This window comes from Diabrotica undecimpunctata, chromosome 1, assembly GCF_040954645.1.
Source record: "Diabrotica undecimpunctata isolate CICGRU chromosome 1, icDiaUnde3, whole genome shotgun sequence".
Taxonomy (NCBI): domain Eukaryota; kingdom Metazoa; phylum Arthropoda; class Insecta; order Coleoptera; family Chrysomelidae; genus Diabrotica; species Diabrotica undecimpunctata.
Genome location: NC_092803.1, coordinates 105,049,771 through 105,066,479, shown reverse-complemented (window position 1 = coordinate 105,066,479; position 16,709 = coordinate 105,049,771). Strand labels below are relative to the sequence as shown.

Here is a 16,709-nt window from a genome sequence, read left to right as displayed (position 1 = left end):
CAAGAACAATCAATAAGAGAACTATACCAACAACGTCTAGACCAAAAATTAATAGAATTTAGGTACGACAACATCAAAGAAATATACGAGCATATGAAGGCGAGTATAAAACAAGCAGCATTCGAAGCCCTTGGAGAAAAAGAATATATAACAAATAAACAGCACTATTATGAAATACATGAACCAACAAAAAGAATAATTGATAAAAAAGCAACTATTCAGAAAATGGCTGACTACAAACAACGATGAAGTTTATAAAGAATATAGAGAAAAAGATAGAGAAGTGAAAAAATAAATAACACAACAAAAGAATGAAGAATGGGAAAGAACCTGCTTAAACATTGAAACATACATAGGAGGTACAAGAACTTCGGAGTCATGGAAAGTACTGAGAGGATTGAAACAAAACTCAAAAGAAAAAATTAAATTGGGAAATATACAGGACAAAGAATGGAAGGACTATTACAAGGAACTGTTAACAAAACAAAGACCACAATTCAATGAAAAAGAAAACAGGCGAAGATGAAGCAGATCCTCACAACAAGAAATAGAAATAACAGATAGGGAAATGAGAACGGCCATAAAAGCAATCAAAAATAAAAAAGCACCGGGACCTGGAGGCATCTCACCTGAGCTTATAAAATACGGATCAAAAAAATTATACCAGATGATACAATGTATCTGTATAAAGAAAATAAATTGTCCATTAAAATGGAAACAAGAATCGTAGGAGACTTCACCAACAAAAGGGCTCCTGCAGTGTTGTTTCACATCTCCAACCCTATTTAAAATATACTTAGAGAAAGCCTTGACTACATAGAAAAGAAAATGTGAAGGCATGGATGTACCGGTATGGAACGAATACCTATATACGTTAAGTTTGCAGACGATTAAGTAGTGATTGCACAAGACCAAGACAACCAAGGCTGGCCTAGATATTAACCTCGCAAAAACAGAGTATCTATCTACAAGTGAAGAAGACATAGAAGATCTACCGATTAATAACAACGTAACAATCAAAGGAAAGGATAAATTTAAATACTTGGGGTTTATAATCACGGAAGAATCATAAAAGGCAACAACAAAGGAAGAAGTTACACAAAGATTAGGACAAACAAGAACAGCAATTCGACAAATTAACTCAGGATGGTGGGATAGGTACCTAAATATGAAAACAAAAACACAGATTTATAAAACATTAGTACGAAGTATTATGACATATGGGGCTGAAAATTGGATCATAAATAAGAAAAACAGCAGTAAGATAGTAGCAACAGAGATAGAATGCCTGCAAAGATGCTGTAGAGTAACAAGAATGGATAGGAGAAGTAATGATGAAATAAAGCAAAGAACATCTATAGAAACAGACATGTTAACATATATAGAACAAAAAAGACTAAAGTGGTATGAACATGTAAGAAGAACTAGCGACGCAGATGGATAAAGAGAATAACCGAATGGAGCCCCATAGGAAGGTAGAAAATGATGGAGAATGGGACAACAGAGAGAGATGGAAACGGTTAAGCGAGGGAAAGCAGTTAATACTGTAGAATTCCTGAATGTATATATATATATATATATATATATATATATATATATATATATATATATATATATATATATATATATGTATATATATATACTCTGGAACGCACAAGAATATAGAACTTTAAGACAGAACTTAGTAGACAGAAGATATTTTCTACTTACGGAGTATAAATAAAAGAAATAGTCTAGGTTATCAGCGCCATGGAAGATAGTTGTTAAAAAGGACACCGAAAGTCCAATTGCTCTCTTCTGGGTACCATTTTAGACTTTTGATGTTCTTTTTAACAATCATCTTCTATGGCGCTGATAACCTATTTCTTTTGTGTATGCTCCGTTACTAGCAAATTTTTACATTAAATAATCTTCTGTCTATTAAGTTCTGTCTTAAAGTTTTGTATTCTTGTGCATTTCAGATTTACCTACCTTTTGCTAAATTTGTAGTTGGAGATCACAGAGACTTAGTATTTCATTCTCAATATCATACATATTTAAATAAAGTAAAATACTTGGCAAATATAAGACAGATATCAAACACAGTTTTTTAATTAAATCTTGCCCAAGTACTTTCGCTGTCAGAGTATCTTCACGTGTATCTGAAATAAGCCAAGAAATGTTTTTTCATGTAGGGCAAATGCGTATAAGAGTACGCACTTAATATTAAAAGTGTGACAGTTTTTTTATTTTTACGAAAATTGACTATTTATCATTCCTCACATTCTTAATTAACCATTTAAAAAGATGTTTTAGAATAGTTTGAAACCATGTTTGTATTCAAATAGGAAATATTTAATTTTGTTTGCGAAGCTGCTAACGCGTACTCTTGTACACAAATTTGCATAAGAGTATGCATCTATATGTTTAAGAGTATGCACATTACTGAAGTGTACAAAAATATTAAGACATTCCAAAAATCAAACTTTATTTCTAAAATAAACGCAACACAAATACATAAAAAAAGAAATATGAAAAGTATGTTTTAGAACTCATTTTTATTTCATCTTTAAATCCATTTCTACTCTTTAGAGTTAAAACCCATGAAGTCTCCTGTTATGTAAGTCGTACAAGATTCGTGCCACCAATTCTTGCATTAAAAAGACATGATTTCAGGAAACATTACAGGAAAGTATTTCGGACTTTTGAGGTTTTGCGTCGATTAGGCGTTTCTTTAATTTTGGGTAATGGTAAAATCTCTGCCTCTGACACTAACATATTTAAGCTGTTAGTGCTAGCTTGTGATGGTATTAATACACCATCTTCGCATTCGATATCAAGATAAGCCACATCTAGAGGCGGTGTAACGTGAAAAGAAATTAGATCATCTTCATTCTCTGGCTGCTTTAAAGGAGGTATTCTTACAAGTTTCTTTCCCTTGCTCGCTAATGTCTTGAGTAACTTATTGGGCACGGTTGATAAACCCGATTCATCCATGTTATATACTGAACTTGGAGAGTATTGCCTTAGTTCTTTAAGATTTTTAAGGTTATCGTAAAATCTTGTTACTTCATTTTTATTAAAACCCATAATTCGGGCCATCGAACATTTTTCTGGCTGCGGAAGCGCAATTTTGTTCCGCTGACAAAATCCTCTTTCCCATGACTCACCAGCCATTTGTAGAATTCTATTAAATCAGTGAGAAAGATTATTAGATTCAGCAAATTTATACGCTACTATTTGCAAATTTTTTTTGTAATTGCATAAAACATCTGATCTAATTCTCGTATCTGTTGTGCTAATTCGGCTTCTAGGTCGCTTGGAATATCGCTTTGAAAACGTCCCAATGATTTTGGTACATTTCCACACTTTTATCTTTTTCTTAATGTGGCCTCATTTATTCCCGTATCATTCGCTACACTTCTTTTACTACATCCTGCTTTTAATTTTTGCTGTATTTCTAGTAAGTTTTCTTCAGTAAAAATTAACTTTCTATCGGTTTTTCGCTTGTACCGACTAATTATGAATTTAAAATCTGAAAATAAAAAGAAAACTTAAAACAAATGAAACAAAATTTTTTAAGAGTACCCAACTGTGTATAAGAGTTCACATTGCGTAATCTTATATATCGGTAACTGCATACTCTTATACATATGCATTTTGTGATTTTAAAGCGTTTATTACGAAAACAAATAGATTTACGGCTCATTTTTTTTTAAGAAATCACTATTTCATATAAATGAAGTCTAAAATTATTTTATACAAAACTGATGGTTTGCTTACCTCTCAATTGACTAAATTGTGAACACATAATTGTTCACACAGCGACCATATTGACAAAACTAGGACGATAATGTAGATTTCTGTTTATTACCGTGCAGTAGGAATGTATTTAGAATGCCTTCAAGTAAAAATTACTTTAATAGATGGCTATTTATATATTAAAAATAATAGGTGCGTACTCTTATACACATGCGTGCTCTTATACACACTTACCCTAAGAGACCAGTAGCAAACTTCGAAAAAAACTGGTACAGTAGATGGCAATGTAGACCGAGAAACGATGTGCAAAATGTTATACTATGTTTCCGTATTTTTAAATTAAAAAAAAATTATTAAACATTTCACAAATCAAAATAACCAATTACTTATAGCCAGCTTTGACATTTTGTATACCTAACGGCCACCCCCTCATTAGGTACACAAATGAACTCTTCCGCTGTGACTGTATAAATTAATATGAAAATTTTTTACTAATAACTCTTTTTATCACACTTTAATACAATAGTCAAGCTGATAACTGCAAAGATCAAACATTTTCTTTATATGAAATTATATTTATATAAGGTTCTGAAAATATAAATAAGTATCATTGGATATTAAATTTAATTATAACTAAATAATATATTAAAAAATAACAAGTTATACAAAAAATTTTAACAGTACGCGATACTGTAGACTAGCGAGAAGCTTCATACTATGTTTACTTGCTTCATACTTTTAAAATTTAAATAATTTATTTAAAATTAAATAAAGTTATTTCATTATTTATTTATTTTTTAGATTTTAAAGAAATGCAATAAATTATTAAGTTTGCTCCTAACGCCACATGTTGACCTAATAACAAAGCATAAGTTATTTACTTATGACAAATCTTTCAAAGTCAGTCCAAATAATAATAATAAAATATAAATAAATGTCATTGGATTGTAAATTTACCTATTATATAAATTAAATAGTATGTTTAAAAATAATAATTGTATGCATTTATATGAAAATATTTTAAAAGAATAATTATTATAAAAATTTAAACAGATTGTTATTTGGCGGACATTTGTTATTGGATGACATTTGTTTTCACATTTTGACTGGATCTAATCTTTTAGTGACAGATATTCTTTTAATTTTTTATGCAGCATGACATTTGATGTCCATAATGTGTTACTTATTTTTCATGCAGTAATTAATTTAAACCTGCTTAGAGTAAATATATGATGACTAGAAACGAATTCACTACTCAAGAGTAGTGTCAAGAACCTATATTCTATGACGCTACCCGTGACGATGCAGACTAAACAATCTGCTAGAGAGTGGTTGGTTGAATCACCTAAAAGGTCAACCAAGCTCTACCAATACTATAGAAAAGAGAAATTAAAATATAAAATTGAAATACTTAGAGATAAAGATTAAATTTAAAAACAAAGTGTGCAAACTGAAGTATTATACCACTGGTTTAGTCAAGCTGAAACTCAATGGACAAAAACTACAAAATTAAAAATGTCACACCATTACTGATAACCAACTAACCAACAATGGGAGGTGTTAAAATATACAACTGTTGAAATGGTATATCTAAATTATAAAAAGATATGGAAAGTGTAATTAGCGCTAACTGTAGATCAATTGGTCTCAAACAAGTTTGTTTAGCCGAAGTAGGAAGTAGGAAATATTATATTGGAGACAGAACAAAAACTACGACGATGTCGTAAAACTCAATTAAATCCAATAAATCTTCTGGTCCAGATGAATTACCAAGCGAGCTATTAAAGTTGGTCAACGAGAAAAACCTGGACATAATAGTAAAACTGTTCAACGCTAGATATATTACGGGAATCATCCCTAGAGAAATGTTGACATCAGCATTTGTGTGTTTGCCAAAGAAAGTGAATGCCAAAGAGTGCAGTGATTGTTGAACCATAAGCTTAATGTCACATACAAAATTATCCACGCCAGAATTCACTCTAAACTGGAGCTAGATATTACTGACACACAATATGGGTTCCACAATGGTATGGGTACCAGAGAGGCACTATTCTCCTTTAACGTGCTGACGCAGAGATGTTTGGATGTTAACCGTCCTCTTTACGTCTGTTTTATAGACTACAATAAAGCGTTTGATAAAGTAAAACATGACAGACTCATGGAAATTCTAAAAAATAAAAACCTAGATGAAAGATATTTAAGGCTAATAACAAACGTTTATTACAATTAACGCGCAGTAGTACGAATTGAAAAAGAGACATCTGAAGAAATGGAAATAAAGAGAGAAGTCAGGCAAGGCTGCATACTATCACCTCTATTATTTAACGCATATTCTGAAAAGGTAATTCGAGAAACTCTGGAAGATGAAACAGTTGGCATAAGAGTAAATGGAGTCTTAGTTAACAACATCAGATATGCAGATGATACAGTAATAATAGCCGATAGTTTACAAGACCTGGAAAGACTCATAAGTTAAATAGTAATGTGTAGTAAGGAGTACGAACTCTCGCTCAATATCAAAAAGACGAAGTTTATGAAAATTTGTAAAAACAACCATAATACTAACGAAATCTTGATAGTAGAGGGCCAGCAGATCAAAAAAGTAAAAAAGTACACTTACCTAGGAACACTTATGATAGAAAATAATGACTACACTGCAGAAATCAAAGTCAGAATCGAAAAAGCACGTTCTAATTTTATGAAAATGAAAAAGGTCCTATGTAGCAAAGATTTAACATTAGCTCTTAAAGTACGCCTAACAGAATGTTACGTATACAGTGTACTATACTATGGAGTGGAATCATGGATGTTAAATCTAGACACAATTAGACGACTTAAAGCCTTTGAAATGTGCACCTATAGAAGAATTATGTGGGTTTCCTGGGTACCCTAATAGGTGAAGTTGCAATAAAAATTTAAAAAGTTGGTTTACCTTTGGTACAATTTCAATTAATTTGAGTATTACAACCAGTAAGAGTTTTCATTTGTTTCCCTCTTAGTTTCCAGATCCAAGTTTTTATCGAAGTTTGCTACTTTTCTCCCAGTTGAAAAACCGTTTCTTAGTTTGTTTCAGATGCTCCGAGAGCGAAAGTACTTGAGCAAGATTTAATTAAAAAACTGCTTGATATCTGCCTTTTATTTGTTAAGTTCATATATTTGAGCATTCAACCATAAATTTTTTAAAATAAAATATTAGATTACCTTTATAATTATCCTTAAGACCACATCCAGCTCTACAGTGTTCATCAGGAGAAAAATATATTTCATGTGATAGAGATTGTAAATCACTATTTTCTTAAAAATAAAAAATAAAAAATATGAAATAAAATGTAACAGCAACTGTTTTACATAGACTTTTGAAAAACTTTAATTTATTTGGTGGCGACTGTGTCCAAGATGCATTTAATATATACAGTAGATACGTTAATTTTGTAATTAAACAGTGTAGTGTATCTAAGTTATGAGTGAGGCAGCATTGCGACCAAATCTGACAACAAACCTACATTATAGACAATATTATTCACTATTGATTGAACAAATTTATCTATTATATATATCACAGCATACTCCCACGTAGCAATGTAACTGATATAATCGAAATGAGGAGTCTTACGCTCTTACGATGCCACCAAACACGAGGATTCTGCTAGTCTCGGTTCAGAAAAGTTAATAGTGGAATGGTAATTTATATCAGTTGGTTAAACTAAAACTAATCATATCATAACCTCGCCGAACTATAACCCCACAACTCAGTCTCCTAAAAAATAGGAGAAAAAGCGTATAAAAACTGTGAAACATTAGAGACATGAAATATATATCTTTTGGTAATGCATAAATCCTGTGTCCAAAGATATAGTATAAATTCTACACACACACACACACACACACACACACACATATATATATATATATATATATATATATATATATATATATATATATATATATATATATATATATATATATATATATAATATAAATACGTCAAATTATCGGGTAAAGTGGTCTGTAATAAAAATCTTTCTTTTTTCTTAATTACTCAATATTTCGCCATTTATTTAACAGCTTCTTCAGGAGTAAACTAAAACAATTTGAACATTACAAAAAATGGCGTACAAATACATTTTAAAACACTTACAGAATTTAAAAGATTTCGCAAATAAAAAATGACATTGAAGTATTTGAAAAACTGAATGTCAAGATTAAATTGTCTTAAGCACGTCCGTTACAGCTATACGATAAAAAATTAAAATTATTTCAAATGTAAAAATAAAAATAACAATAAAAGAAAAGTAAGAAGAATAATATTTCTTTGATGAATTATTAAGGTTAGTTGTTATTAAGATGAATGTTGGCTATTTTGAATGTTTATAAATTTTGTTCAATATGTTACAATATATGTTACTTAACTGTCTAGTGTCCGTTTTATAATTTAAAGTGTTTTTATTTTTGTTAATGTAATACATCTCAAGAAATAATCTACTTTTGTAGTTATCAGTCTGTGCCAAAATGTGAGCTTTGTTATAGTCTAGCATATGATTTTTCAGATTTTGGCACAGACTGATAACTACAAAAGTAGATTATTTCTTGAGATGTATTACATTAACAAAAATAAAAACACTTTAAATTATAAAACGGTCACTGGACAGTTAAGTAACATATATTGTAACATATTGAACAAAATTTATAAACATTCAAAATAGCCAACATTCATCTTAATAACAACTAACCTTAATAATTCATCAAAGAAATATTATTCTTCTTACTTTTATTTTATTGTTATTTTTATTTTTACATTTGAAATAATTTTAATTTTTTATCGTATAGCTGTAACGAACGTGCTTAAGACAATTTAATCTTGACATTCAGTTTTTCAAATACTTCAATGTCATTTTTTATTTGCGAAATCTTTTAAATTCTGTGTTTTAAAATGTATTTGTACGCCATTTTTTGTAATGTTCAAATTGTTTTAGTTTACTCCTGAAGAAGCTGTTAAATAAATGGCGAAATATTGAGTAATTAAGAAAAAAGAAAGATTTTTATTACAGACCACTTTACCCGATAATTTGACGTATTTATAAATTATTTTTTGGTCGAAATAATCATTTCTAATATATATTCTTTCTATATCATTTCTAATATATATATATATATATATATATATATATATATATATATATATATATATATATATATATATATATATATATATGTATATATATACATATAAATTTTCTAGTCAGTTTTAGCAGACTTTTCGCAGCTGATACACTTTGGTTTTATCTTAGTCTAAGATATATTATCTATCTTAAAATCCTAATTGATACTAAGCATTTGTTCGATTTATATCAGTGACAATGTTCCGTTACGTCGACCACCACAGATTTTTTCCATCCAAAGAGAAAATATTCCACTCCTGCGCCAAATACTACTGCCAAGCAGAGCCACACGTTGAAAGTCATGAAAATTAACATAAGGAAGTACGACAACACCATTTGGACCATATGTAGGATCGTTTGAAGGGCGTGCATCTTGCTCAACATTGTAGGCTGAACTACTTGAGGCTCTTCAGGGGTAGAATTTTTATCCGGAAGCGACACTGCCCTATACTGTAAAGAGTTGTAGGTTTTCCAAAACAAATATTCCCTAAAATATTTAAGACCTTCGTATATTGCTGCCAATATAGCTATTCCTACCATAGAGCCTATAAGACCGCCAGCAGTCGTAAAGTGCCATGCCTTAAAACACACGAACAAACAGATGACTTAAATGAAAATTTTTATTAGTTGCGAAGTGTCGCTGTCGGTAGTTGTTGTGTTTATACATATACAGTGCAATAGAAGACAACAGAAATTTTAAGTATAATGGATCATTCGCAACATTCACTGCACGAAGGTCACAACATGGATCATTCTATGGATCACATGCATAACTCCGATGGGACGGGAATGGATATGTCTATGTATTTTAAATTTAGTACGGACGAATATGTACTTTTTAAGGCATGGCACTTTACGACTGCTGGCGGTCTTATAGGCTCTATGGTAGGAATAGCTATATTGGCAGCAATATAGCTACTACCCCTGAAGAGCCTGAAGTAGTTCAGCCTACAATGTTGAGCAAGATGCACGCCCTTCAAACGATCCTACATATGGTCCAAATGGTGTTGTCGTACTTCCTTATGTTAATTTTCATGACTTTCAACGTGTGGCTCTGCTTGGCAGTAGTATTTGGCGCAGGAGTGGGATATTTTCTCTTTGGATGGAAAAAATCTGTGGTGGTCGACGTAACGGAACATTGTCACTGATATAAATCGAACAAATGCTTAGTATCAATTAGGAGTTTAAGATAGATAATATATCTTAGACTAAGATAAAACCAAATACATATAAATATACATACATACATACATACATACATAAATACATACATGCATACATACATACATGCATACATACATACATACATTACATAACTTTATTCGGAACACCAAGAATTTTACAATACTTGTTTACAATAACTCAATGACAACTATAACCTGCAAATACTACTATTGTTCTTTTTTTTTATTTTTATTGTTACATTGCATGTTTACAATCTACTCTATACACAGAGTAATAAGTAAATAGTCTCTAAGTAAATTAACGTGAATTAGGTACCGTCCAGTGACGGTTCTCTAAGTATTATTGCGGTAGGTCTTCTGACCATACCTTCTTCAATCTTCTTTCGGCAAGTGGTTGGGTGATTAAGTTATTTATAAGTTCGTTGTTGTGATCAGTGGTGCGATTTTTATGTTTTATTAAGTGATTCTTTCTTATGTCCTTAAGTAATGAGATGTCCAGATCATTGTGAAGTGTTTGGTTAGATACATACCATGGAGTTTTACTTATCATACGGAGTATTTTGGATTGGAATGTTTGAAATATCTTCGTATTTGAACGTTTATTACAGCCCCATAGTTCTATTCCATATGCACAAACTGGTATAAGTATACCTTTGTACAGAAGCAGTTTATTTTCAAGAGATAACTGAGACCTTTTGTTAAATAGCCAGTTCATATTTTTTAGTTTACAATCTAGTTGTTTCCGTTTAGTTTTAATGTGCGTTGTCATGTAAGTTTTTCATCCAGGTACAATCCCAAGTATTTGACAACTGGTTTTATAGGCATGGGAGTATTATTAATATAAACTTGTGGACATGTGGATTTTCTTGTTGTAAAAGTAATTTGTACTGATTTGCTAGCATTAACACTGATCTTCCATTGCTTCAGCCAATTTAGTAATTGATCTAAATGATTTTGTACTTTTTGTGATGCTACATTAGGGTCGATATCCACTGCCAAAATTCCCGTGTCATCGGCAAATGTAGCTAAGAAGGTATCATTGCTGATTGGAACGTCTGCTGTAAATATCAGATACAGAAATGGGCCCAAAACGATACCCTGAGTTACGCCAGATTGTACGATGTGGTAATTTGAGTAGCTGTCTTTAATTTTGACTTGGAAGTAACGGTCAGTAAGATATGATTTTAGTATAAAGTATAGTTGGTCTGTTGGGTGTAATTTCAATTTATAGAGAAGACCTTCATGCCATACTCTATCAAATGCCTGTTGTATATCTAGAAACACTCCAGCGCAAAACTTTTTCTCTTCGAGAGTTGTTTTAATTATATTTACTATTCTGTGGCATTGTTGGATGGTTGAGTGTTCACGTCTAAATCCGAATTGGTGTTGTGGTATAATTTCGTTTATGGGAACAACTTGCTCGATTTTATTTAATAGCAGCTTTTCTATTACTTTTGACATTATTGGGAGTATGCTTATAGGGCGATATTAATTTGCTTGCGTTGCGGGCTTACCAGGTTTCGAAATCATAGTAACTTGAGCAAATTTCCATTGTATTGGATAGTATCGAAGACGTAGTATGCTGTTGTATATTATTGTTAATACCACCACTGCTTTTCTCGGTAACTTCTGAAGTAATTTCCCTGTTATCAAATCATCGCCACGAGCTTTCTTAGGATTTAGCATTTTTATTTGTTGTCGAACCTCTGCCGTAGTAAATGTTGTCAGAGGAAAAAATAGTTGACATGGAGTTTCGAGGTACATTCTTATATCATCATCTTCATCGTTATTAGTATCTGGTGCTGCGAAGACAGTTGCAAGTTGCTCTGCGAATACTGTTGTTTTTTCTCCGTTTGTGCGGGCCCAGGTCATATCTGTTTTTCTTAAAGGTGAATTTGTTATTGTCGGTCGTTTAAACTTTTTTGTAGCTTTCCATATAGAATGGTCTTCATGTGAAAGGTTCGAAACCTAAAACTGGAAAGAGTCGTTTTTTTCTTCATGTAATGCTCCAGTTAGTCTATGACTTATCCTGTTAAGGTACGTTTTATTTAGTGGATTTCTCGTTTGTTGCCATATGCGTCGAGCTCTTCTTTTTTCTGCTACCAGTTCTTTTATATGAAGGGGGATATTATGGTTTCCTTGCACACTTCTTGGGCGCTGTGGTGTTACTTCCTATCCTGCTGTTTGTAAAACTGTTGTTAAATAGTCTACTGCTTTCTTTACATCTTCGTTTTCTTTTATCCTAATATCTAGTCTAATTTTTATATTTACAGATTTTTGGAAAACATCCCAGTTTTTTTCTTTAGTTGTGAGTTTGGGTGGTGGTGTTCTCCATATTATGTGTGTACTTAAAGATATTATTGTACTGTGATCTGATGTTTGACTCTATTGCACTATGGATGTCAGATATCCCTTTTTTTACAGCAAAATCTACCATATCTGGAATTTTGTTGACATCCGTAGGCCAGTATGTGGGTTCTCCCGTAGATAAGTGTCTTAAGTTATTTTGTTGGATGATATTCATTAATGTTCGACCTTTAGGCGTGATTAATCTGGAACCCCATATGGTGTGTTTGGCATTCCAGTCTCCTGCTACTATGAATTTGGATCCAAGAGTTTGTATGAAATCATGATACTATTTGCTTGAAATTGGACGTCTAGGTGGGCCCTACGTCTAGTCGGCCGTCTAGTGTAGACTGATTATACACTGAGGGAGGTGTTTGTTTCGATTTTAATAATTGCTGCTTGAATTTTTTCCGTAATATAAAGTTGGACTGCATGGTATTTAATTTTTGATTTAATAATAACGGCAGAACCTGCATGTGCTCCTCCGTTTGGATGGTTTTCATAATACACAGTATAGTAAGGTATCTTAATAACCGTTCTTTGTGTGGCATGGCATTCAGATATTAATAAAATGTCTATATTATATATTTTTAAAAAGAGTGATACCTCTAATATATGGTTTAAAATGCCATTAGCATTCCACGACGGAGTTCGTAGTGACTGTAGTTAACATGGTTAAGAATTAAGAAAACATATTTTTGAATTCGTTTAGGAAATTTGATAGTTTATCTGCTAATTCATTGTTGTTATTTTTGTTATCTGCATTTATGTTTCCAATGGTAGCATCCCTATAACTGAGTCTGTTGAAATTATGAGCATGATGTTGGGTAGGTATATTTACATTGGAATTGTTGACAGGATTTTGAGTGGTGATTTGTTTTGATTTGTCATAGTATCTGATATTTAGTATTTCACGATAAACAGAACATCCTCTGTAATTGGAAGGATGGTCTCCATTGCAGTTAGTGCAGGTTGCTGGCGTGTTTTTTGGTTTCTTGTAGTCCTTTGTGTTGTGTGATCCAGCGCATTTTACGCAATTATATGGTTTTGAACAGTACGTTTTAGTGTGACCATATTCTTGACATTGTGTACATTGTGGTATATTTCTTTTAATTCTCGGTGGTTCAACCCTTATTTTACAATGTTGTGTATACTGTACTTTAAATATGTCTTTGTTGTTCGTTTGAGGCTCGAGGTCCACAAAAAATAATGGTAATGGTTCACGGCTCAATCTGTGTCTGACATTTGTAACGTTCCTTACCTTATGACCCTTTTTCTGGATTTCCGCTTTTATTTTATCTATCGGAAAAGAATGATGTAGATCTCAAATAACTGCTCTGTCTTCCTCAGATTGGTATGTATGGTGGACGATATTTTCCTCTCATACGTGATGTATTAGTTTTCTGTAGGATTCAGGTGTCTTTGGTAAAATTTTTATTGTGTTGTTGGTTAAGGCTTTAGTGAAGTAAGTTTCTACTACTACTGCTTGAGCTCAAGTATCTATCATTTTACTATAGTCATTTACGCCATATATAAAAATTGGAGGGGTTTTGAGATTGGTGAGATTGAGCTTATTGTTCTCTTGAATCTTGACGTTTAAGCCTTTTTCTTTTTGATCTTATTGTTTGCCATGAGTGTTTATTATTGTGAGAGTCTTTATGTTGTTCATCTGACATCGAATCATATTCATTCTGTGTTTCGGGATAGTTTTTTAAATTTTTAGTTAGCTTGAGAGTTTGATGTAGAATGAGAAAAGTTCGTTTGCTGGGCAACTACTGGCTGTACCTGATATTGTTGTTGATAATTATTAAAAGGTTATTATCAATTGGTTGACTGTTGGTTGATTTAAGCACAATGGTGGATCTTGAGTATTTATTTGACTTACTTTGTAATACGTATGTATTAGATTTGTAGGATCGTTCTCCATTACAGTTGGAAACTTCACTGTAGGGTACTGAAAATTATTGGTTGGAAAATTGGAAATTGGAACTGGTACGTTCCCTGTTGAAAACATTTTCTCATCACTTCTCACTTTTATTTCATATTGACTGGATAAATAAAAATTTATTTATTTACCAATACTCAATTTAAATATACCAAATTTCGAGAAAATTAATAATTAGTTAACATAATTACAATTATCTTCAGAAAACCGAAAAAAATTAATATTTTTCGGGGAAAATCCCAAAATTCACGTTAAGTTTGACAGTTATTTTGACTGTTTTTACTACTGTTCTAAACTGTCAAAAACATATATTTTTTGTTTATATATTTTCTGATGTTCTAGACTTCACTAGATATGTCATAAATTTTCGAGGTCATCTTGAATGTTCTCGAACTACTTCTTTGTTTTCATCAGGGGACTTTTTCTATGTGGGATAAATCTTACGGAACTTTTGTAATACTTCTACCTCCTGTATAGTTATTCGCCTCAAATAAATAAACTATTAGGATTCGATTAAACTCAACGGGGTGGATTAGTTCCATGTTATGGAGCTATTATGAGCTATATGAACTACCATGGTTTTACTGTTAGCTGAAAACTGGATGCGGTAGATTAGGTCGTTTATTTTCTGCAGAACGGTATTCGGGCCTTCCTAGTTTCGTTGCAGTTTTAAACAAAGTCCTTTTTAAGTGTAGGATTGTATAACTATACTATGTATGAAGATTAAACAATCATTTATTTTAAATAATCAATCCAGCATTTTTTCTGCTAAAGCATGTGCTATATACAAAGCCCTTGAATTGTGCTGTGAAAACCAGTGGAACAAAATTGTCATATGCAGTGATTCACTGTCAGTATTACACTCCTTGCAAAACTTTGAATTCACAATAAATAGCAATATATTCATATTAGAAATTTTTCAACAGTTACTAAAACTATCAGATCCATATGGTACTAAATTTCTATGGGTTAAGGGACACTCAGATATTGTTGGCAATACTATTGCTGATTCGATAGCTAAAAGTCCATTACAACACCCACATAGGGTGATAGAAGAATTTAACACATGTGACCTACTTGCCTATATCAAACAACATATTAAATTTAAATGGGACAGACAATGGATTCAGTTTGGTGAAAGCAGGGGCACTAATTTATACAAATTACAACCAACAGTAGATGTAAAACAATTTTACAAAGATGTCACACTAAGCAGAAACACAGTGTCAACTGTCTTAAGATTAAAAGTAAATCATGGATGTTTTCCGAAACATCTACACAAAATAGGAGTTCTCCCAACAGACCGATGTGAGTGTGGAACTAGTATAGCTGATTTAAATCACATATTTTTCAACTACCCACTACATCGTAATACAAGTACGTGGCTGCTAAAAGAATTGATTAAAGAGGGTTTAAGTACACCATTAAACGTAAATCTTCTATTAAGTGAAGACAATATAAAAATCTTTAAAATAATTATGATATTTCTTGTAAAAATTAAATTAAAGGTATGAGTGTAAAATTGATCGTATGCGTGAATATTTCCTTTGTATGTTTACCATATATGTTGCCCACCTACCTAACCGTGGTTTATGTCTTGTTTGTTACAATAAAGCTGCTCTGATGAATCCCTGAGCGTGAAAACTGTCCTCCTTGTACAATCCTGTATGAATGAATACTAATATCTATATGTAATTACGTGGCTAAAGGTTTCAAGCCAAAGCCATTAAAAAAAAAAAAAAAAATTAAAAAAAAAAAAAAAACTATACTATGTCACCTCTTTCAAAACTTGTACCGGTAGGATGCATGTCGAGCCTGGCCTTGACTTTATTACTTTAAAGCGTCAAACGTGTACGAGCAAATACGTAGACTTTTTCCAACTTTTCTTTCAAATTTTCGATGTATGTCAGGGATAGAAGTTCTTGTCAGGGAGGCAATCTTCCGACAGTACGATCTTAAGGAAGCTTTATTTATCTTCCGGTGATCATCGTTAATGGAGAATAATCAGTTGATTCATGTTCCGAACTTCTATAGGCTAACAGGAATAAAGGTATTAAAGTATCCTAATCTTTTTGATTATTAGCGACAAACATTGAAAGGTATTGACAAACAATTCTATTATGTCTTTCGATTATTCCGTCTGATTGTGGATGGAGAGGAGCAATGCGAGGTTTCTTAATACCCAACATTTTCATTAGTTTTTGTTATAATTCGAATTCAAAATTTCTTTGATCAGAATGTAACTCTCAAGAAACTCCATGTCTCGATACAACGTGTGTTATGAATGCTTCTGCTACCGTAGTCGCTTTTTAACTATGAAGGAGTACAATTGCC

At 31.9% G+C, this 16,709-nt stretch overlaps 2 protein-coding genes across 2 annotated transcripts in view; one reads left to right on the top strand and one right to left on the bottom strand.

The window, feature by feature from the left end:
- The window catches only part of LOC140451901 (solute carrier family 7 member 14), an 812,989-nt gene that overhangs the window by 388,912 nt on the left and 407,368 nt on the right, over positions 1 to 16,709 (top strand). The gene's annotated exons all lie outside the window — the stretch shown is intronic.
- Positions 1 to 16,709, bottom strand: part of LOC140439814 (uncharacterized) — a 30,400-nt gene that overhangs the window by 11,133 nt on the left and 2,558 nt on the right. The window contains exon 2 of the mRNA XM_072529967.1: positions 6,943 to 7,035. Coding sequence (XP_072386068.1) covers positions 6,943 to 7,035 — 93 coding nt within the window. The remainder of the gene's footprint in view (positions 1 to 6,942; positions 7,036 to 16,709) is intronic.